Genomic DNA, 22,892 nt, shown 5'->3' on the forward strand with positions numbered 1-22,892 from the left:
CCAGTATTAGGAAAAAAGAAAGACTAGCATAGTTTTTTTGTTGTTAGGTTTGTTCTTTTTTAATTACAGTTTTACATCATTGAAAAACAGTAAAGAACCAGAAGCTATGTGGTCTCATGTAAGAATCCAAGAAATTTAATAAAAATAGGGCCAACATACTAATTATGTATGGAGCTCTTTTGCTAACTATTTCTTCCATTTTAGATAATGAAAGAAATTCAAGAACATAAAATTAAAATATATGAATTTCCTGAAACAGATGATGAAGAAGAAAATAAGCTGGTTAAAAAGATAAAGGTAGATTCATTCATGTATTTTTATATATGTACATAAATATATGTACATGCATGTACATGTGTGTGAAAATATTTGGGAACCTTTTCCACAGAAAAGACCAAAAATATCAATGTTTTAAGGAGTTGGCTTACAAAACAAGATTGTTTAATGTTGAATTCAACTTTGGAGTTAACTTGGTTGAGTAGCTGTTACATGTAAATAAGGCATTGCTTAAAATAGGTGAATAGCACATTCATATCTTAAATGATTTTAGGTACCCTGGACTTAAAAATGGTATACCATATAATGGCATATGTAGGCTAATAACCCAGTTATCTTTGAATTAATGAACAATGAAGAATTTCCAGGGTTTTATAAAATAGCTGCTTAGGTATTTTTGAAAGCCCCAAGAATTTTGAAAGTTTTATACTCCGAGTTAATGTGGGTTAACACAAATCAAGTTTCTTGGATATGAAATTTTGAAGTTAGAGTTTAGCAAATAAAATATTTCTTGTTTCTAGTATTGTATTGTTAGTGTTGGTTTATGATAGGGCAGATACAATTAATCACAAGCTTCATTTTTTTCTTCCCCTAAATATCAATATTTTTTTTTATTCTTTTCCCTTACAGTGTGGGACAGTTTTTTGGAGTGACTTTTAGCAAATAATTTGATAGCATCTACCTTAGTATTTTTAAATTTTCAGAAAAGATATAACTGTATTCACTGATTACCTTGGTGATAATATTCTATAATCTCAATTTATAAATATTTATTAATGGCCTACAAAAAATGTTGAATTATTATCAATTTTCTTGTTAATCTGTTGAGTAATATAACTTTATTCTTGAATTTGTGAGGACTACACTACAGAGATGTATTTGAACAAGAATACTTTATTTTATAGGACCGTTTACCTCTTGCTGTGGTAGGTAGTAATACTATCATTGAAGTTAATGGCAAAAGGGTCAGAGGAAGGCAGTATCCTTGGGGTGTGGCTGAAGGTAAGGTTTTCTTCAGTGAATGACTTGTAAGATCTCATAAATGCAATAAAACTTTATAATTAGTATAATAGGCATACTACATTGAAACAATCCAGATTTTCAAGGATAGTTCTGATTTTATTTTCCTTTAGTCTTCTTTTCTTCAGAAGTACATTATGTTTTTCAAACTTTCTTTATTTTCAAATCTTTAATACATACAGGGAACTATGTGTTAAATTCTAACATTGTAGTAATACTTTAGAAGTCAGTTGTCAATGTCCCACCCCATTTTTTATCTCATCAGTAGGTCAATTTCTGTTTTCTTGTTTGAAAACATTCTTATAATTCAGGATTTCTATACTCAGGGCCAAAAGATTGCTTCCAAGAGTTCTGCTGAACCCTCTGAAATAGAATAATTTGGAGAGAAAAACCCATCACATTTATTTTAGTCTCAGATGGGTCGTGGATCCTCAAGAATCATTGAAAATATTCATAAACTCAGTTCTCAAAACAGAAATCACTTTTTTTTTTTTGCCATCCCATCTTTACTAATTATTATAAGAGATCCTTTTTACTAGTTTTATAAAAGCTTTTAAATGCCAATAAAATGTTGTAGCAGCAAACCTTGGAATATCTATTAGCAATACAAGTGTGTCCTCAAATTTATGTTTCTTATATTGGTTTGATCTAATACTTTCTGTGAATTTTAGTGTATCATTCCAGATTATTGTCTATTCTAGATATCCCACCAGTGACCCTGTCCTTTGTTCCTAGCTATCTGTTGGACCCAGTGAATCTCTAGTTGCTGGCCTGAGACTTTAGAACTTATGCTTATGTACCCCTTAGAAATTTACACTGGAGAAATTTTATCTCTTGTTTGCTGCCTCTCCCCTCCCTCCAAGTGGTGTTCTTAATACACGTGCGCATACACACACACGCACGCACGCACACATATTTATTTGTTTATAAATATGTATATATACATTTATTTATTATTATTTTTAAAATAAAATAAAGAATCTTAAGTTCGTGGCTCATCTTTTTATTCTGTTTACTTATGAAGAAAGTGTTTATGAAGTGACTCTCCCCTCATCCAGACTACTAACTTTTAAAAATATATTTCTTTACAGAATAAATATATTCTTTACCAATGAGAAAAAACGTGTTTTTCCTTTCAAATGTTTAGAATTGTATGTTTCCATATAGCTCATTTATTAGGTTTACTTATCTATCACTGAGGATTCAACTATAGTAAAGTAATATTATAATGTAATTATTTGTCATTCCACTGAGTGCTATATTAGAGTTTTACCTTAATGAAAAATTGATCTAAGCAGTTCTACATATTCTTTCATTGTTTTTACCCCCAAGTACCTGTGAGATTTCCTTTGGAAAGACTTGGTTTAATGGAAATAATATATGTGGTCTATTTTTTTTCTTATAGTTGAAAATGGTGAACATTGTGATTTTACAATTCTAAGAAATATGTTGATAAGGTAAGTACAAACAGTGATGAAAATAGCATAAGTGTTTTGTTTCCTTAAATAAAGTTAGAGTTGTACAGATTTAATTTTTACCTCTATAAATGTTGCTAATTTAAATTGGTATTTTCATCTTAGCACTGAAGTAAGTACTTGATGTAGACACCTTGGATTCTTTCTCCATGGTTTGTTTTAGCAAAAATACAAAATAAGTTGCATGACTAGGGATACAAAGGAAAATCAGTCTATCAACATACATTATGTTGATGTTTAGAACTGAAAGTAAGGATAAAGAGTGGAATAGACAGGAAAACTGTAAAAGCTAGACTTTGAATGTTAAAAGGTGCAGAGTTCAGTAGCTGGTGGAATGGAACAGTTTTTGTACTGTAACACTGTGAACAAAACCAGTCTTCCTATCTGGTGAAAAAACAGCCCTAACTTGTGCATTTCATACCTGTTGAAAGAAAAGCAAAGCCTAAGATATTGAGGTTATTTTGATTAGAGGCCCAGGGACTTGAATTAGAAAAGCAGCAGCAGGAGGGTTGGGAACATAGCTCAAGGTTGTAGTGCTGGCCTAGCATGTGTGATGCACTTGAGTTCAATCCCTTGATTGCACCCCACCCTCCTCAAAAAAAAAAAAAAAAAAAAAAAAAAAAAAAAAGACAGCAGTAGAGAGAAGAAAATGTTAATAGTGCTAGAGACATTAGCAAGAAAATGGAACAGAATGAGCTGTAGTGTTGTTGAGACACATGGTTTCCTCTTTCTACCTGATCCCTCTTTCCAGTGCTCCTCCCTTTCATCTTACTTTTCCAGGCTCTCATATCATATTCTCTTCAACCACCAGTTATGTCCCTATAATTAGATAGAAATAAAGACTGCCCACTTTCCCAATGTACAGGAATCTTTTAAGCTATTTAGAGACAGTAATATACACATGGGTGATAATTGGAAATCATGGAATAATAAAAAGCCCACTCTTATAAATGAAGAGGAAATTTTAAGAAAGTGTGCTTACTATCTCAAGAAATACATTATGAAAAATAGTAAACTAGGGAAATTTTGAAGTCAAAGAAATTGGCATATAATTGGTATTTTTTCAAAGGAGAACATAATCAGATGTTTCTGATAGAAAGTAGATGATAAGATTGATTAAACCCTTGGGGTTGCCAGGCCTCACCTTGTGAGAGGGTATCCTCAGGGTTTTGAGAACACAACACTTCAGGTTCTATTACAAGCTGTTCTCTTTCCCTTCCATTCTTAAGGTATGACTTTGAGGTAATAATGCAATCTCTCGTGGCAGTCTATATGTAGGAATTGTTTAAAAAATATTAACTGCCATTGTATTTCCTCTGGTTTTAAAATCTGCTGTGGTGCTTGACACAGTGGTACTCTATAAATTTTTTGTGTACTTTGAAAATATATAATCAACCATTATCCATATTCCTTTACCAAGGGAAGGCTAATTTTACTGAGCCAGAAGCTACTTAGTTTTGTTGTGTCCAGGGCCTCCCAACAAGCAAATGCTCTACTACTGAGCTAGACCTTTCAGTCCAGAAGCTACTTTGAATGTTTACAGACTGGCAGCTAGTGAGGGGAACTCTCTAGTATAAAAGTATTACAGAGCAAATTCACCATGTCTATAGGAACATTTAATCAACAAAGCAGCAAGACAATATGCATGTATGAAAATATGAAAAAAATCTTGAGATTATATGCTACCAGAGAAAAGTGTCTATTTTGTAGCTCATGTCTTCAAAATAAAAATACTTAGTAAATATTTAACAGATACTTGAGAAATAATAATACTAATATTGCCGATGTCTATAAATCTTAAGTAATTGAAATCTTGCAGACCAAAGATAGGAATAGTGATTGCTTCTAAGAAAGATTCAACATCAAAGAAGTATCATTTTGTTATTTAAGAGAACTGGTTGCTGCAGGCAAATCAAGGAAAACAAGAAAGAAGAAAATGTTGCAAATATTTTGAGGGTATAGGAATGGGATGGTACAGAAATAACAGAAGGAAAAAAAAGAGAGAACACTTTGAGATCAGTAATGGGAAATGGAAACAACATTCCTGAAACTAGGGAAAACTATATAGCTAATTATCAAATTATTTTAAGAATGGAGAATGGATTGAGACTTAAAAGGATAAATTAAAGCATGATTAAATAGAAATAAAGGCTTTTATATCTGGCAAAAGTTAAGAGCTATAGATGTAGTTCATTGATAGAACACCTGCCTAGCACATGAAAGGCCCTAAATTTAATCCCCAGTATTGTCCCCCCACCCAATAAAGTCAGAATTATGCAATCATATAAAAGATTTACTGCAAAGGAAAATCTTTCATTACCTAAAATGTTAGATGAAACTACCAAAAATAGGTTAACAATAAGTTTACCTTGTTTTTATTTTATACATCTTGTATTTCACTATACTTTTCTTCAGGTGCTTTGAAGATTTTTCATTAATAGAGTGACATGTGATGTATAATAATTAAAATTATAAAATATTATTTTTACGTTGGCACAATTTTTTTTATTCTCCGCTTACGGAAGCTAGTAATAGTAATTTATTCCCCGAATCAACATTAGTTTTATTTTAGCTTCATTCTTTAATTGTCAGTTGTTTTGAAGTTACTATATATCTATAGTCAGGGTACAAAAGAAATAACATGTTTCTGGCAAAATGGATTTCATAGTAGAAGAGGTAAGATAGTATCACCTATGACATGTATGTCCCCAAAAAGGATTGGAGTGCCTTTACTTCTAGGCTGGGAAGAAAGTAGAACTCTTCTAAGGATCAATAACAAATTAGCAATCAGTTTCATCTACCAGATATGCTAGGAATTAAGAGTTCTCTGACTTGACTGTAGAGCAGATCTTTAAATGTAACTGTGTGGCTCAAGAGATTATGAATTATCAAGGGACAGAGTATTACAGGAGATTAGTACACTATCAAAGAACTATGGAAATGTCAGAAAGAAGGAGATGAATCAGTAGTTAAATGTTACATTCTAAGAGTACTTTCCAAAACTGGGTGGTGAAGTAATCATACATATTTTCTGGATATAAGGAAGTTCATATAGCAGATCTTTAGGTTTGTCTTCCAGAAGGGAAATGTGATAAAGTGGTAAGGATGGAAGATGGCAGATGCAAGAAATTAAAAAATAATGGGTGATGAGAAAAGAGAAGATTGGATAATAGAGTACTATGATACCACATATCTCATGAGAACACTGTTGGTAAATGATATCCATAGAGCAGCTTCAGAGTATCTTCAATGAACTCTAAAGAATGATGAAAATTATTTTATATAAATTGTATAGTTTATCTTCTATGTATTGATTTTATATCTGAAACAAATATGGCAAGAAAAATTTATTTAACCAAATAGGTCATCATTGGAGAGTTTGAAAAAACAAAAATTTACTCTAAATTGATTCCCCTGTTTGAAACCAACTTGAAGTGTCCCTGTGTATTAATCTGGTAATAGTTGCTTAAAGAAAAGCAATGTCTTTTTAGATTTTATGAGCTAATCTCCTTTCCCTTCTCTAGTAAAATTAAATATGTACCATCAGGGTCAATACTTTTGACAGTTCATCCTTCAGAAATTGCTTCAAGGGATTTGTGCCTCTTAAAATCTCATTTGGAATCTAAATTTCTGTTGCTTAAGTTGGTGTATTTTACCTTGGTCTGCTTTGAGTATGAATAAAGACAGATTAAAAAAAAATCTTCATTAAGAATAATCTTTTGCTTTATTTAAGTATGAAATGTTTTGTTTGGATAAAACTTGCATTAGTAAAAGCAAACTCTTGCTATTTGTTTATGACAGAACACACATGCAGGATTTGAAAGATGTTACTAATAATGTACACTATGAGAACTACAGAAGCAGAAAACTGGCAGCTGTGACTTATAATGGAGTTGATAACAATAAGAATAAAGGGCAGCTTACGAAGTAAGTATGTATACTTTTTCCTCCACAAAAGGTATTACATAGTAAATAATTATACTGTTTTATTTTCATCAAATTCCTTCTTATTACTCATTAAAAAATTTGAATAATGTTCCCTGTGAACAACAGCAGAAAATTGTGTTGTTAAGTTTTGTTTTAGTAGTTTTATATATTGGTTTTTAATTGTTGGAGGAATTTTTTTTTAAATTATATTGCTCCTTAAAGAATCATGCATTCTCTTCTGGTCATTTGCCATCATCTTACTAATCCATACACCACACATTTAATAAAATTCCAGTTAGAAATTAAACATCTTTTAGCAAATAAGTTTTTTGGGGAAAGAAAATAGTTATCTTTAAGATCTCTTAAATTCATTTTACTTATTTTTAAGGTAAAGATTCATTTTTTTTTTTTTTTGGCCATTACTTCATATTTATTATGGCATTCGAAATGTAATGTCCTCTCCAAGTATGGTGGCACACACCTATAATCTCAGCAGCTCGGGAGGCCTAGGCAAGAGCAGTGCAAGTTCAAAGCCAGCCTCAGCCACTTAGCAAGGCCCTAAGTACCTTATCGAGACTCTAAAAAACATATCTTTAAAAAAAAAAAAAAGGCTGAGATGTGTCTCAGTGGGTAAGTGCCCTTTAGTTTAATCCCTGGTACAAAAAAAAAAAAAGAAAAGAAAAGAAAAAAAAATTAATGTCCTCAGAGAAGTGTGTGCCTCTGTGGGAACTGGAATCAGGTATTGGTGCCCACCTGTGGCTTCAGTTGTGCACAAGCAGTAACTCTTCCTATATTCTCTTTAAGGAGAGTAAACAACTTCTGCTAAAAGGAAAAGCTTTAAACACAGCATTTTGAAAGAAAGAACCAAGTTTATTTGGACAGGGCCAAACAAAAATATTTTGATGAATATAATCTTATTACCTTCTGTATTCATATTCTATTGTATATTCCAAGAAGTAGCTAGCATTTGGATTTCTTCTCTTGTTAGTGAGAATAGTGTGACTATCAAGCATGTAGCTTTGCCTTACTGATTGCATATTGCAAACTGTGATGGGTTTTATGATGGAGGTGTGGTGAGATGTATGAGAAAGTAGGATTTTTGGTAACCATGTCTATACTCTACGCTTCCTTTATTTGGATTGTTGAAGACCAAAACTATAAGGAAAACTATTTTAAATGATGTACATTGCAGCTAGATATTATCTTATCATTTGGAGAGAATCCTGAGGGATCATATATGTAAATAATGAGAAAAGTTCTTAAAAAAAGGAATAGTGTTGTTTTTGTAGCTGTCAATATTCCTTATAATGGAATAGAAAAATGTCACTTTTTCATATTTAAAAATATAAAATCCTATTTGAGATAAGGTTTAGTTTTTTTCTCCTTCACAAAATATATGTGAACAATTTTAACACAAAATAAAAGGATTTATAATAGTGATTATTCATAAAATTTTAATCTACTTTAAATGTATTTTCTTTGATTTGGGGACTTTTAACTATTTAAAAGAAGCATACACAAAGCTACTGATGATTTTATATAATGTTTAAAGAAAAATGTACTACTAATGTATTTTTCATTAAAGATATGTACTTAATGTTAATTTTTTTAATTAAATAATTGTTTATATCCTAAACATGAGAAATTACTTTTCCACATTTTAAATTTAAGATTTTTAAAATAATACAATTGGAGTAGTCCTCCTATTAGTTATAGGTAAGGTAATTCACAGAAAAATAGTAAATCTTAAGCTTTGGTTTAAAAATTTTTTTAATGTATACAAAATTCTGTTCTTTGGGCTTAACTTGATGAATTCAGTTATAACCCAGGAAGAAAGCATAAAAAGTAGAAGTAGTATAAAAAGAATACTATCAGAAATCTATGTCAAGATGAGTCATGATAAAAGTTTACCTGTGGAAATAAAAAAAGAAAAGTTTGCATGCTAAAAAGCAAATTGCCCCAGAAGCTAGTAAGTAGAAAAAGAAATGTTTTTAGAGATCAAACCAATGACTATAATTGTAAAAGATGTTTGATACAATTTGATTAGAATTTATTACCTCATTGAGTAAGACATACTAAATTTTAAGGAAGTCATTGAGACATATTAAATCTGAAAGAAGTCACTTAAAAGTTCATCCATTAGTTATATCATATGTTATCTTGAAAGTTTTAGCAATTTCAAAAAGCATAGTAGCTAAATTTAAAAAAAAACAGTATCATCAGTTTATGATGCCTTTATTACAGCTAGGTAAAGATTCATTTTTTTTTTTGTATTGGAATTGCATTAAATCTATATAGTGCTTTTGTCATTTTTAATTCTGCCTATGCAAGAACAAGGGAGATCTTTCCATCTTCTAAGGTCTTCTTTAATTTCTTTAGTGTTCTGTAGTTTTCGTTGTAGATAGAGGTCTTTCACCTCTTTTGCTATTTTATTTATTTATTTATTCATTCATTCATTTATTTATTTTGAGGCTATTGTAAATGGGGTAGTTTTCCTTTCAGAGGATTTGCCACAGATATACAGAAATGCCTTTGATTTATGGGTGTTGATTTTGTATCCTGCTACTGTGCTGAATTCATTTACTAGTTCTAGAAGTTTCTGGTGGAGTTTTTTAGGTCTTCTAAGTATAGAATCATATCGTTGGCAAATAGTGCTAATTTGAATTCTTCTTTTCCTGTCTGTATACCTTTAATTTCTTTTGTCTGCTCCCAAGTTTTCTGATGTGTCTAATCGCTCTGGCCAGTGTTTCAAGAAGTATTTTAAATAGAAATGGAAAAAGAGGGCATCTCTGTCTTTTTCCAGTTTTTTGAGACAATGCTTTCAATTTTTCTCCATTTAGAATGATGTTGGCCTGGGGCTTAGCATAGGTAGCTTTTACAGTGTTGTGATATTTTCCTGTTATCTCTAGTTTTTCTAGTGTTTTGAACATAAAGGGGTGCTAATTTTGTCGAATGCTTTTTCTGCATCTATTGAGATGATCATATGGTTCTTTAAGTCTATGGATGTGATGAATTACATTCATTGACTTCTGTATGTTGAACCAACCTTGTAACCTGAGATGAACCCCACTTGATCTTTGATCGTGGTGCACTATGTTTTTGATATGTTTTTGTATTCAATTTGTGTTTCGATGGTCAAAAGGTGCCACTTATGCATTCGAGGGGGAGAAATAAAGAATGTCCACATGCTTCTGCCCTTTGCAATGCTTTTTTCACTCAAATCACTCATACAATTTCACTCTATAGGTTCTTAATCAAGAAAATAACAGTCCTTAATGCTAGGCACTGCAGTAGACACAATGAATTCACAGCAAACAATTCAGGATTAATTAATTCACAGTAAATAATTCTAGATTAATTCTAAGCACTGCAGACACTCTTAATCATGACCGGATAATGACAGACATTCTCTCTGCATGCTAAGTTCAAGTGTCAGATCAAAGGTCTCTAGCCTTAGGCTTTAAATCCAGCAGATGCACACTCAGACCATGGTGATCAGATCAGGCTTCTGGGGTGGAGCTGATGGCTAGTTGAGGAGAGGATCATAGGGAGAAGTTGTGGTTCTTACCAAGGTCAAGTTGTGGCTGTAGAGTTTGAGATCAGTGAGGCAGATGCAGAGAATAAGCAAACAATGAAAAGTATCTGGGATGTCAGTCCAGGTCCTCATCAGGCTCTCAGCATGAGGGCATCAGTATAGGCTGGCTGAATGTATGTTCATTTGCTCTGTTATTTATACTAAATTTGGGGGCTTTTGCCCCTCCCCTCCTTTTAATCCTTATCAACTGCCACTGGATTTCTCAGTGACATCATTTACCCTGGGGTTAAAACATCTGGACTTGTTTGTGCTTGAGGGCCAAAATGGAGGGCTCTGTTAGCCGTCCCTAATGAGATTGCAGGTTTCAAACAGGAGTTTTTAAAATGGAGTTACTTAGGCTCAGGCCTAAGGGCATCCTCATAATTTGACAGAATTTTATTGAGAATTTTTGCATCTATGTTCATTAGAGATATTGTCTGAAGTTTTCTTTCTTTGATGTGTTTTGCCTAGTTTTGGAATCAGGGTGACATTGGCCTCATAGAATGTATTTGGAAGTGCTCCCTCTTTTTCTATTTCCTGAAATAAATTGAGGACTATTTGTATTAGTTCTTCTTTAAAGGTCTTGTAGAACACGTCTGTGTATCCATCTGGTCCTGGGCTTTTCTTGGTTTGTAGGTTTCTGATGGTGCCTTCTGTTTCATCACTTGAAATATATCATCCTTATTCAATTTGGGCAAATCATATGACTCTAGAAATTTGTCAATGCCTTCAGTATTTTCTATTTTATTGGAGTATAAGTTTTCAAAATAATTTCTGGGGCTGGGGTTGTGGCTCAGTGGTTAAGTCCTTGCCCTGCATGGGAGTTTTCTCTATCCTTCTCTTTGTTAGCATGGCTAAGGGTCTGTCAATTTTACTGTTTATTTCAAAGAACCAATTTTTTATTTTGTCAATTTTTTCAATTGTTTCTTTGTTTCAATTTCATCTCTGATTTTAATTATTTTCTGTCTTCTACTGCTTTTGGGGTTGATTTGTTCTTTTTTTCGAGGGCTTTGAGATGTAATGTTAAGTCATTTATTTGTTGACTTTTTCTTCTTTTAAGGAATAAACTCCATGCAATGAACTTTCCTCTTAGTACTGCCTTCATAGTGTCCCAGAGATTTTGATACATTGTATCTATGTTCTCATTCACCTCTAAAGATCTTTTAATCTCCTCCTTGATGTCTTTTGCAACCCATTGCTCATTTAGTAAGCATATTATTTAGTCTCCAGGTGTTGGAGTAGCTTTTATTTTTTATTTTATCATTGATTTCTAATTTCATTCCATTATGATCTGATAAAATGCAGGGTAGTATCTCTACTTTTTTTGTATTTGCTAAAAATAGCTTTGTGGCATAATATATAATCTAATCTGCCAGTCTGTGTCTTTTTTTTTTTTTTTTAAGAGAGAGAGAGAGAGAATTTTTTAGTATTTATTTTTTTAGTTTTCGGCGGACACATCATCTTTATTTTATTTTTACGTGGTGTTGAGGATCGAACCCAGCGCCCCACGCATGCCAGGCTAGCACTTGAGCCACATCCCCAGCCCCAGTCTATGTCTTTTGATTGATGATTTTAGGCCATTAACATTCAGGGTTATTATTGAGACATGATTTGTATTTCCAGCCATTTCTGTTTATTTTTTGGTATTTAACTTGAATTGGTTTGTCCTTTGATTTTTTTTTTCCTTTAGAGTAAAACCTCCCTTTGCTGATTTTCATGGATTTTCTTTCTGTAGTGCAGGCTTTTGAGTTGTAAAATCTTTTAACTTCTGTTTATCATGGAAGGTTTTAATTTCATCATCAAATCTAAAGCTTAATTTTGCTGGATATAAGACCAGCCTTTATTTTATTGTGTTTTTTAATGTTTTGAGAAAGGGCTGCACTAAGCTGCTCAGACTGGTCTAGGACTTTTCAGTCCTCCTGCTTTAGTTTCCCAGGTAGCTGGGATTATAGGAAATACCCACCACTGCACCTGACTGTCATCACCTTGTAATGAAATAATGCTACACTTTAAAATTTCTTCAATAAACACTGCTTTATAAATGCAGGCTCTTGTTCTAAGTTAATATGTATGTTTTAGTTTTATTTTCATAACTTCTGCTTAGTTGTTTAGTTGGTAAAATACACTATAGATTTCCAAATAAAAAAGTAAGTTTTCCTTTGGAAAGAAGTATTCTTAGGTTAAATACTTTACACTATATAAACAAATCATCTTCATCAAAGCAGTACATATTTATTCTTCCTTTTTGCTAAGAAAAAAATGGTAGTAGCTGATATTCTGTCTTACTTAGTATTTTCTATCTAAGCTTTTTTGTCGTCCTCCTTGATAGGAAAGAAGAGATTGTGTATGGTCAGAAATACTCAGCCTAATGAGAGGTCACCATAAGAGTGTGACATATCAAGGTTAAAGTGATTGGCCCTTTAAATTATTGGGGAAATAAAAAAAAAATACCACTGTTGAGATAAAATCACCCATTTAAGTTGTAAATTATTTTTTATAGAGTCAAAATAAATAAATAAATGTGTTTATCAACAAAGTCAGAAAAGGGCTTGTCTTCTTTCAAGGTGCTTCAGTGTATTCATTAATTTTCAGATATCTACAAAACAACAGAGCCCACTCATCATTCTCCCCTGGATATTTTGGCATTCTCTCATATGTTTAAATATGCTAGCTTTAACATAAATTTACCTGTAAATATTGGTAAATATTTTACAATATGAAAAATGATAACATTATTATGCAAAGAGATTTGAGCCCATGGACTTTCATGTCCATGTTAAATAAACTTTTTTTTTTTTTTTAACTCTGCTTAATGCCTATTCTGGCATTTCAAAAATAAATATCAAAATATTTGATCCTTATTATTTCATGCATGCGTATGCATATGTGTATAAGCTGTTGAACAGTTTAAAACTTAAAACACTGAAACATTTGAAATAAAGATGAATTTTCAAAACATTAAAAAATTTTAAAAAGCCTAGAAATATTCTTCAAACCTGTATTGACTAGTAGTTGTTTTTATCAGTATCAGTTCAGTTATCAAATAGTTGGAGTTTTTGTAATAAAATGTAATTGTGATATCAGTAGTCATTGCAGAAATTCCTCAAATTTTAGTGGAACTAAAAATATGCTTCATATATTAACTCACTTTCTTCATGCTTTCAGTTTTTCTTTAAAGAAAATTCAAAATTAATTTTTTGTCCTATTTTTTCATTTTGTGAATGTATTTGGAAAATGTTTCTTATTTTCCTTCTACAGGTCATTTTATGTGTCATCATTACAGTTGATGTTCACAAAGAACCATCTCATAGTTGCTTTGGTTATTTTAGATCTTTTCTTATAATAATTATGTACTAGTGATTGAGGTTTATTGGTAAATTCTCACAGAAGGAAGTTCAAGTTTAAAATATCACATTTCTGAGGATTTTATCTCATTTGTTCATAAATGAATCCATGTCATGTATCACTTAGAATGATGTAAGTAAAATATTTCAAAAATTATTTGGTACATATAAATAATAATGGCATCTGTAGCATCTTGTGTTTAACCAGTTCTTTTAGATTTTTGTATTACAATTTTCATTTATAAATGTTTAATGATTATTCTTAATGTTCATGACAGGAGCCCTCTGGCACAAATGGAAGAAGAAAGGAGGGAGCATGTAGCCAAGATGAAGAAGATGGAAATGGAGATGGAGCAGGTGTTTGAAATGAAGGTCAAAGAAAAAGTTCAAAAATTGAAGGACTCTGAAGCTGAGGTAATCTCTTACAGACATAGTATTCTTTTTAAAATAATAATACAAACTTTCTGCATGCATTTTTTTCAAAATTAATTTCATGCCCTAGTGTAACAAACTGGGGAAATCAAAACAAGTATTATATTTATTATAAAATATATATACTCAATATGTAAGTGCTTGGGCACAGTGTGCTAGGTAGGGAGACCTAATATAGTAGTCAGAATACTTATAATGAATTATATTAGAATTACAATGAGCAATGAAAAACTTTTATTTATGAAAAATAAAACATAAGCCATTCTATATAATCAATATTAAAAAAACCTGAAGGTCAGAGTTATGAATGAATGTAAGAATAAAAACTTAGTGTTAGGATAACAATAATTGAACAAATTTATTTATATGTGAAATGAGAAAGAAAGAACCTTAATTGAACTAAGGGCATGCCTGAGTAAAATGGACAGTGACCAGGGAGAAAATGAGGGAATATTATTTTCTAAATAAGTTGGACTTACTTTATACTGTAGTATCAAAATAATTTCTAACACTGGGGCACAGTGGTGCCAGAGTATCCCAGCACACATATCTGCTGTCTTGAAATCCCTCTAGATGTTGAGTCTTACATGTAGTTTCTATTAATTTAAAAAACAAACAAAAAAAACCTTGCAGAATTTACTTCATTAAAGTGACAAGAAAGAAAAGATGGAGAAAAAGATATACTTAAGGTAAGATTCCTTAGAATAGTTGCTTTGATAGATGTCTAAGAAAAGAAAATTCTTGGGGCTGGGGTTGTGGCTCAGCATTAGAGTGTTTGCCTAGCACATGCAAGGTCCTGGGTTCAATCCTCAGCACCACATATAAGTAAATAAGATAAAGGTATTGTGTCAACTACAAATAAAAAATGTTTCTAGATTTAAAAAAAAAAAAAAAAGAAAGCCCTTAGCCTAGAATAAGTCAGTCAGTATAGGTTTGCTCAACATAAATTACATTAATCTATAATTAAAAATTATAAAATAATAATTGTTTTTAAATATATGAAATGAGAGTAACAAGAAATATTTTTAAAATAATGTTTAGTGATAAAATTTAGCAAGATCCCTTTCTGTGTCTTCACCAATAATGTTTGTATATAAATATATTTAAAAAGATATTCAGATCTCTTCTGTTGCATCCTTACAGTTGATCTCATTGCTTTTGTAATTATTGAAGAAAATACTGAAACCTTTTTTTTTTTTTTAAAGGTTTTTAAAGACATAACCAAAAGTACTCTAATCCACTGATAGAGTGTGACATAAGTATCCAATAACTTCAAGGAAATGTTTTTAATCTGAAACATTTCTCCTTCATTACTGGGCTTTTCTTGTAATTTCTTATGAAAACCTTTATTATTATCATATTCGTTGTGAGTTTAATTTATAGGATAATTCCTCTTGGTTTAAAACTACTGAGTACTGCAGGACTAGTATCCCTGTTACCTGCCACTAAAATGCCAATAATAGTGCCCTCCAAATTATTGAGCCAACCAAAATGTGCAGGCATATACCCTTACTTAAGAATTAATTAATAATCTCTCTTATGGTTATTATAAATTATTAAGATGATATTTTGGAGTTAAGTTTATTCTTTGTTTATCAGCCTATTATTTAAATAAATCCTTTTGAGTCTTTACCTCCTCACTAATGGATAATATGAAAAATCCATATCCAGAGAAGGGGGAAAAAGTAATAATAATGAGCCAACTAGTTTATCTCCACAATGAGATTCCACTAAAAAAAATCTAAATATAGTTTAACTTAATTTAATGTAGACATAGTTTAGGACCTATTCCTAAGAGTAAATGTTATAAACAGGCAATTGTGAAACAGTAGCCAAAGAACCCTTCTGGAATTTTCATAATTACTGTGAATGGTAAGAGCAGTTTTGAGAAATTATTTTTTGAAAGATGGAATCTTAGCATTGAAAGGGACCTAGGAAGAGATCTGAGCCAAGTTCCCCCCTATACTCTTAAGTCTATTAGATAAACAGTGTGCTCATTCCTCTTGTTTCATGGAACTCCACTCCAGGATGTGCTTACCAACATCACTGTGGTAATAAGTTTTAAAAGCATCTTGATTATATAAATATGTATATAAACATAATATAGATTTAAAAAATAAAACAATTTAGCCTTGCTTAATACTGTTTATCTCAAATTCATTCTCCTGGAAATATTTATGGGTATAGCCACTTATACCTAGCAGTACAGTGTGTTAGGTATAGTACCAAGCATCTCTTGTGTATTATGTCATTTAATCCATACCACATCCCTAAAAGGTGGGTGTTACTGCTCATCTCCTCTTATAGACGAGAGGAAGGATAATTAACTTGGTCAGTGCTACATAGTCATAAGCCAGCATTTGAACCTGCTCTGTGCTTTAATTTGCTTTTAATCACAAGACAGGTCCACAGTCCTGTTTTCCACAATTTCAAAGTGTAAAATGCAAAGTGAACTATGCGGTTTTTTTCCTGTTTTTGTGAATATTTTCATATTTTACAGCAAAAAAACAAGATATTTTATTATAGTTGTTGCCCATATAGCCCAGAAGGTTTTTAAATATCATATGCCTCTTCCTAAGTAGTTATTGCTTCTTTAATATCTGAAAAATTCTGAACTTCAATACACATTTGACCCCAAAGGTTTCTTGAGGGGAAGGGATTATGACCTATACTATTTTTTCATGCAGTTAACACAGAACATAATTACTTATTTGTATTATAAATGTAAGTTTACAAATAATGAATGTCTATGAACCTATTGCCCAGCTTAAGAAATAGAACCATATCATTTAAATCTTTCATTTAAAATCTTTCCCTTATTGTTGTCCCTCTCTTTCCTAATACTAGAAGTAAATAGTATCCAGCATCATTTGTTTATGCATGATTCCCTGGCATTTAAAAATAACTGGAAGCATGTTCTTATGTTCCTATTTTCCGTTTTTTTTCTTACTAACTTACTGTCATCGGGAAGATTTCACCTCAGATTTGACTCATCTTTGCTTAAATGTGTTGTAGGTGACTTTCTTTTGTACGAATTGCTTGAAGTATTTGCAATAGCAAAAAATACGACATTAGTTTTTGTGGATTTGTAAAATAAGAAAAATTGTATACAGAATTATAATCCAAATTCAAGGTGTTAACTCACCAGTTAAATCTTCAATAGAACATAATTCTGAACAATTGAAGATTTTGAATTGTCCTTGGGCATTTGGTATAATAAGATTCAATCTGATTTTTTTATTTATTGACTATTCAGAAATAGATTGAATAGTTTCTTATGAAATTATTATTTACCTAATGATCCATTAGACTTAAGGTCTTTGGCTCTGAAGTTAATTTACATGAGTGTTCTCCATCTCTCAGCCAGCAGTTCTTTACAGCATTAATTCTTAGTGTAGTAAGGACATTCTACATTAGAATCACTGGAGCTTATTTATCACCTATATTTCTAGACATAACACCCAAAGATTCAAATTCAGTATATTTGGATAGGTTCAGGATTCTGTTTTCTTAAAAAGCACCCCAGATGATTCGTATGAAGACCAGTGTTTGAGAACCACTCCTTTACAAGAATTAGGGGATATTACCCATTACTGGGATCTTGGGGCTCTTAGGTCCTTAACTAACTTCTTTCTTTCCCCCTGTCTCAGCTTTCTGAACTTGGAATTAGGAGACTTAGGTTCAAGTCCAGTATTGTCACTTTCTGGCTAGTGATCTTGAGCAAGTCACTTAAATTCTGCAACTATTTCCTCATCTGTACAGTGGAAGCAATGATGTTTTTCCTGCTCAGCCTCCAACATATTTGTGAATAAAGAAAAATGAGATAATAAGATAATAATTGTCCATTATAAAGTGCTACACAACTGTAAGTTTGTTGCATTTTTTTTATGTCTCCCAAGATTATTTTCTTGGGTCACTGGTACTTTGGGTGGCAGGTCCTATAATAGGAGGAATCCTCACCAGTGCTTTCCAGGTGGCACTCTGAATTTATAGCAGTATGACTCAGTGCCCATACTCTTAACATTAGGACACCTGGATGGAACATTCTTCTGCCTCTGATTTCTTAAACAGTTTTTATTTATATATCATACTGTGATTTAGCTGCAGCGACGCCATGAGCAAATGAAAAAGAATTTGGAAGCCCAGCATAAGGAATTAGAAGAAAAACGTCGTCAGTTTGAGGAGGAGAAAGCAAACTGGGAAGCTCAACAACGTATTTTAGAACAACAGAACTCTTCGAGGTAACTCATATCAAATTCTTAAGAAGTATGTTTATTAATGTTTTAAATAATTATTTCCCTATTTTAAAAACATCAGAATACTATTTTAAAAGTTATCACCCACTATCATGCATTCTCACGCACAGTTGCTTTCATGGGTGTTTTTATATGGATGGATTCATTAGTGTATTTTTCTGGTATATTTTCCATGACTTAATCTATAATTTATAATTACAATTTTAGAGCACCATAAATGTTCTCTCCAGTTAACTTACCTTAACTGCTATCTCACTTCCCTCCCCCCCCAATTGTTGGATATAATTGTTATTTTCAGAATTTTGTATGCATGGAAAACAATGATGTTACAAAGGTTTTTATACATTTAGGTATGTTTTAATTGCATCGAATGGCTTCTTTAAGATAAGCTTAAGATATGAGGATGTACATCTAATTTCTAATACTTTTAATTTATTCCTCCTCCTTAATTTTACTGTCTTTCTACTAATTTTTGGCTTAAAGATAATGAAAAATATATTTGAAAAAGCAAATATACTTCATAATGTAAATAGCAGCAGGAGAAAAGGGCACCGCCCTTAGCTGAAGTTTTTCAAAGTATGGTATTTCATTTGGGAAGAATTGTTCTCAATATTAAAATTATTAAAATGGTTTTATTATGTTTTTAATGCTTATCCTGAAATTTTGTCTAACATTTGATTGTTTAAAAGTATTAATATAGAGTAGCATTGTCTTCATAGTTTACTCTTCAAATGACAAAGTAATGTTTGAAAATCTAACATATAGTTAGATTAGCAATTGCTACCATATTTTGTCTTTTATATTTATAACATGGTCACTCGTCTCGGTTGTTTTCTTCTAATCACTTAGGACCTTGGAAAAGAACAAGAAGAAAGGGAAGATCTTTTAAACTCTCTATTGACCACCAGTTACGTATTAGTTGCCAATATGCCAGCTTGGACATCAGTGTTTGTTGGATCCGTTTGACCAATTTGCACCAGTTTTATCCATAATGATGGATTTAACAGCATGACAAAAATTATTTTTTTGTTGTTGTTCTTGATGGAGATTAAGATGCCTTGAATTGTCTAGGGTGTTATGTACTTAGAAAGTAACAGCTCTAAGTACCTTTCTACATTTTCTTTTTTTTTTCTTTTTTCTTTTTAATTTTTATTAAAAAGATATCTTCAATTTAATGCAAGAGAACATTTTACTGTTGTACAATCATGTTCTGGTGGTTTGATTGTTTACAGGATATTCCAAAATAAAAGGACTCTGGAAGGTTTTCATCGAGGATAAATTGCCATAATATGATGCAAACTATGCTTCTCTATGATAATTATAATACAAAGGTTCCATTCAGTGCAGCCTATACAATAATGTAATTTAGTCTAACACAGTTGACCCTATTTTTTGACACTTCCATTGTTTAAAAGTACACATGGAAAAAAAAAAAAAAACCTATATGCTTACAGTGCACCTAGAGCTTTTTTATAACAACCTCTTTTTTGTTTGTTTTGGATTCTTTAAATATGTATTATTCTCATTTAGTGCCCTCTTTAGCCAGAATCTCATTACTGCTTCATTTTTGTAATAACATTTAATTTAGTTATTTTCCATATATTTGCCCTGCTAAAATAGAATATAGCATCTTTCATATGGTAGGAACCAACAAGGAAACTTTCCTTTAACTCCCTTTTTACATTTTATGGTAAGTAGCAGGGGGAAAATGCATTTATAGATCATTTCTAGGCAAATTGTGAAGCTAATGACCAACCTGTTTCTACCTATATGCAGTCTCTTTATTTTATTAGAAATGGGCATCATGTCCTCTTAAAGAGAAAAAAAAGTCACCATTCTGCATCTAGCTGTATTCCATATATTGCATTTCTGTATTTTTTGTTGTATTGTAAAAAATTCACATAATAAACAATGTTGTGATGTAATAGAGTGCAGAGTCTTAAATATTTTAAAGTTGATATAAAAGTAGAATATGTTTGGGAAGAAAATTTTCAACTTGAATTTGCCTCCATCACAGTGATATCTCTGGTGTTGCTTGTCTTGTTTAGAATGCGTATATGCTAATTTTCTAATTTAAGGATTATAGCATCTCTGTCTCACTAATAGTCATTTCTTGCAGAACAATTTCCAACCCATTTGGATTAGGGCGTACTCTCAAGTTTCTGGAAACTGGTCTTTTTTGTTTAAAAAAAAACAAAAAAAAACTGGAAAGAAGTTGATATAATTTATTTTTACTAAGGTCAAAATGTTTCACCACGTTTATTTACTTTTTTGAATTAATGACCCAAGCAGAAGTAAGTGACCATTCTAATTAGCCACTGTTTTTAATTCAGAGGCTAAAGTATTTCAAATAAATCAGTATGCTTGAAAGATACTTACTGCTTTTCAAAGATATTTAGTTCTGAATTTTAAAACATACATTACTAAAATCACTCATAGAATCTTAACTTTACCTAAACCCCACCTCTCCAGGGGATTTTTTAAAAAGTAGATCTCATGAGGCATTAAAAATATGATTTATAAGACTTTTACTTTTACATTTACTCTTATTTGATAGCTATGACTGGTTAAAAATTGCTTTGGAAGTTTTGTTAATCCTAAAATGTCATCTATTTATAGAAAACATGATGGTATACGTGACTTTTGGTTTTGTTTTTTGTTTGTTTTTTTTGTGTGTGTGTTGGGGGTGGTACTGGGGATTGAATTCAGGGGCACTTGGCCACTGAGCCACATCCCTAGCCCTATTTTATATTTTATTTAGAGATAGCTTAGTGCCTCGATTTTGCTGAGGCTGGCTTTGAACTCTGGATCCTCTTGTCTCAGCGTCCCAAGCCACTGGGATTACAGGCATGTGCCACTGCGCTCAGCTATGTGTGACTTTTTAAAAAATAAATCTCAGTGGGATTATATGCTTACTAAATATGCTCAGAAGTATGCAATGCATGTCCCATGCAAGGTAGAGCTGTGATTCTCCTCCCCCACACCTAAATGTGGCTGTTATTCCAAGACCAAAATCATATGTTCAGGAATAACTTTCAATAGCAAGATTTTTGTTTGAATTTTTTTTTTTTTTTCTTGTGTTTAGAGGTTGGGTTTACCACCCCTAGCCACAAAGGTTTGGTTTTAGGGTATTAGGAACAATCTACTGAATTTCGAGAATGGGAAGTAAAGTTTTTATAGACTGCTTGCCTAACTGGTGAAATACTGCTGCCTCTGGAATATAGTTGCCATTTTAAAATTTTACATATGATATATTGTTCAATTACCCCACCCTAATGAAACTTTGTTACATCTTTTATCCATGTAAAAGATATATCAACTCAGGTATCCTGGATACAAGGACCTCTGTAGCTTTACTGAGTCTTTTGATTATTGACTCCAGGATTTTCAAGCATATGGAGGCTATTTTCACTAGACAGTCTAAGGATTTCAGTGATTTTCTTTCTGCTACTCAAGTAGGGTTGACCAGGTAGGCACTGATCTCATTGAATTGCTGGAAACCTTGTGGTGGTAGGGTTTTACTGCCACCTACTGGAATGGGATCTGGTTCCCTATCTGGTTTAACTTTAACAGTTTACATCAGTCATTAATTTGACACTGCTTAATTTGTAGTGTGGGCTATAATCTCGAAATCTGAAGATAGCTGACTTTTTCCTCTCAGACTCATTAGCTTCACATTTGCTACACCTTTCATACATTGTAACCTTTTAGAGAAACTGAACTAGGAATAAAGTCAGATAAGAAAAAGAAAGAAGAAAAATAGCACAATTGTCATAGTGCAGCAAGAGCAGTGTCAAACAGACAATTGCATGGATCACTGTCTCCAAACTTGACCCTTTTTGTTAAAATATTTTTGAGAATGTATCCATAATTATATGTATTTTTAAAAATACATAAATGTACTGCTATGCTACCATGATCATTATGAAATAGTTCTAAGCATGAAATTAAAAGGTCAGCACTCTTCCCAAGCTCCAGTGAATTATTACTCTTCACCTCATGGGTCATTGCTCTCAGTAGTATGGTTAACATTCAGTTATTGCTGAATCCCTAAGGAAAGTCCTAATGAAGACTGCTGTGAGAGCCTACTTGGTTTGGAAGAAAAAATTGGTACTCCAGTAAATTGAAGTTCTTTCTAATAAATAGCTTGCAGGTGTAAGCAGAAGTCCCCTATACATCATTCAGGATTTTTTTCCCTGACCATTTTGTCATCACTAACTATAACACTGTTTTATACAGTTAGCTAAGTAATTTGCATACATTATCTTTAATCCTTGATAGAGAATCCTACAGATATAGTTGGGAGATGTTTGGTGACTTAACCAATAAACAATAATGGACAGAGTTTGAACTGGTCTTGGTGACAGCGGGGCCTGTACTATACTGCCACACTCAACAATTATGAGGTTCTAGAGTTGTTAGCAGAAGCAGTTGCTCACTAGTTAGAGTGGTCAGCCTGAAGTAGAAAACACTGGGTTCAAATATCAGCTCTGTGTGAGCTGGGCTTGTTACTGCCTTTTTTGGATATTCATTTCTTTAGCAAACAAATAGAGCCCATACCTCTTGCCCATTTTGAATAACTGTTACA

General features: G+C 32.1%; 1 protein-coding gene across 1 annotated transcript in view; it reads left to right on the forward strand.

Annotated features, from left to right (window-relative positions):
- The window catches only part of Septin7 (septin 7), a 61,806-nt gene extending 41,577 nt beyond the window's left edge, over positions 1-20,229 (forward strand). Inside the window, exons 7-13 of the mRNA XM_076836191.2 lie at positions 205-297; positions 1,182-1,278; positions 2,702-2,753; positions 6,573-6,698; positions 13,895-14,030; positions 18,150-18,289; positions 19,154-20,229. Of these exons, the coding sequence (XP_076692306.1) occupies positions 205-297; positions 1,182-1,278; positions 2,702-2,753; positions 6,573-6,698; positions 13,895-14,030; positions 18,150-18,289; positions 19,154-19,193 (684 nt within the window). The 3' untranslated portion in view covers positions 19,194-20,229. The remainder of the gene's footprint in view (positions 1-204; positions 298-1,181; positions 1,279-2,701; positions 2,754-6,572; positions 6,699-13,894; positions 14,031-18,149; positions 18,290-19,153) is intronic.
- The last annotated feature ends 2,663 nt before the right edge of the window (positions 20,230-22,892 follow it).

The sequence above is a fragment of the Callospermophilus lateralis genome, chromosome 1 (assembly GCF_048772815.1).
Source record: "Callospermophilus lateralis isolate mCalLat2 chromosome 1, mCalLat2.hap1, whole genome shotgun sequence".
In the NCBI taxonomy this organism is placed as follows: domain Eukaryota; kingdom Metazoa; phylum Chordata; class Mammalia; order Rodentia; family Sciuridae; genus Callospermophilus; species Callospermophilus lateralis.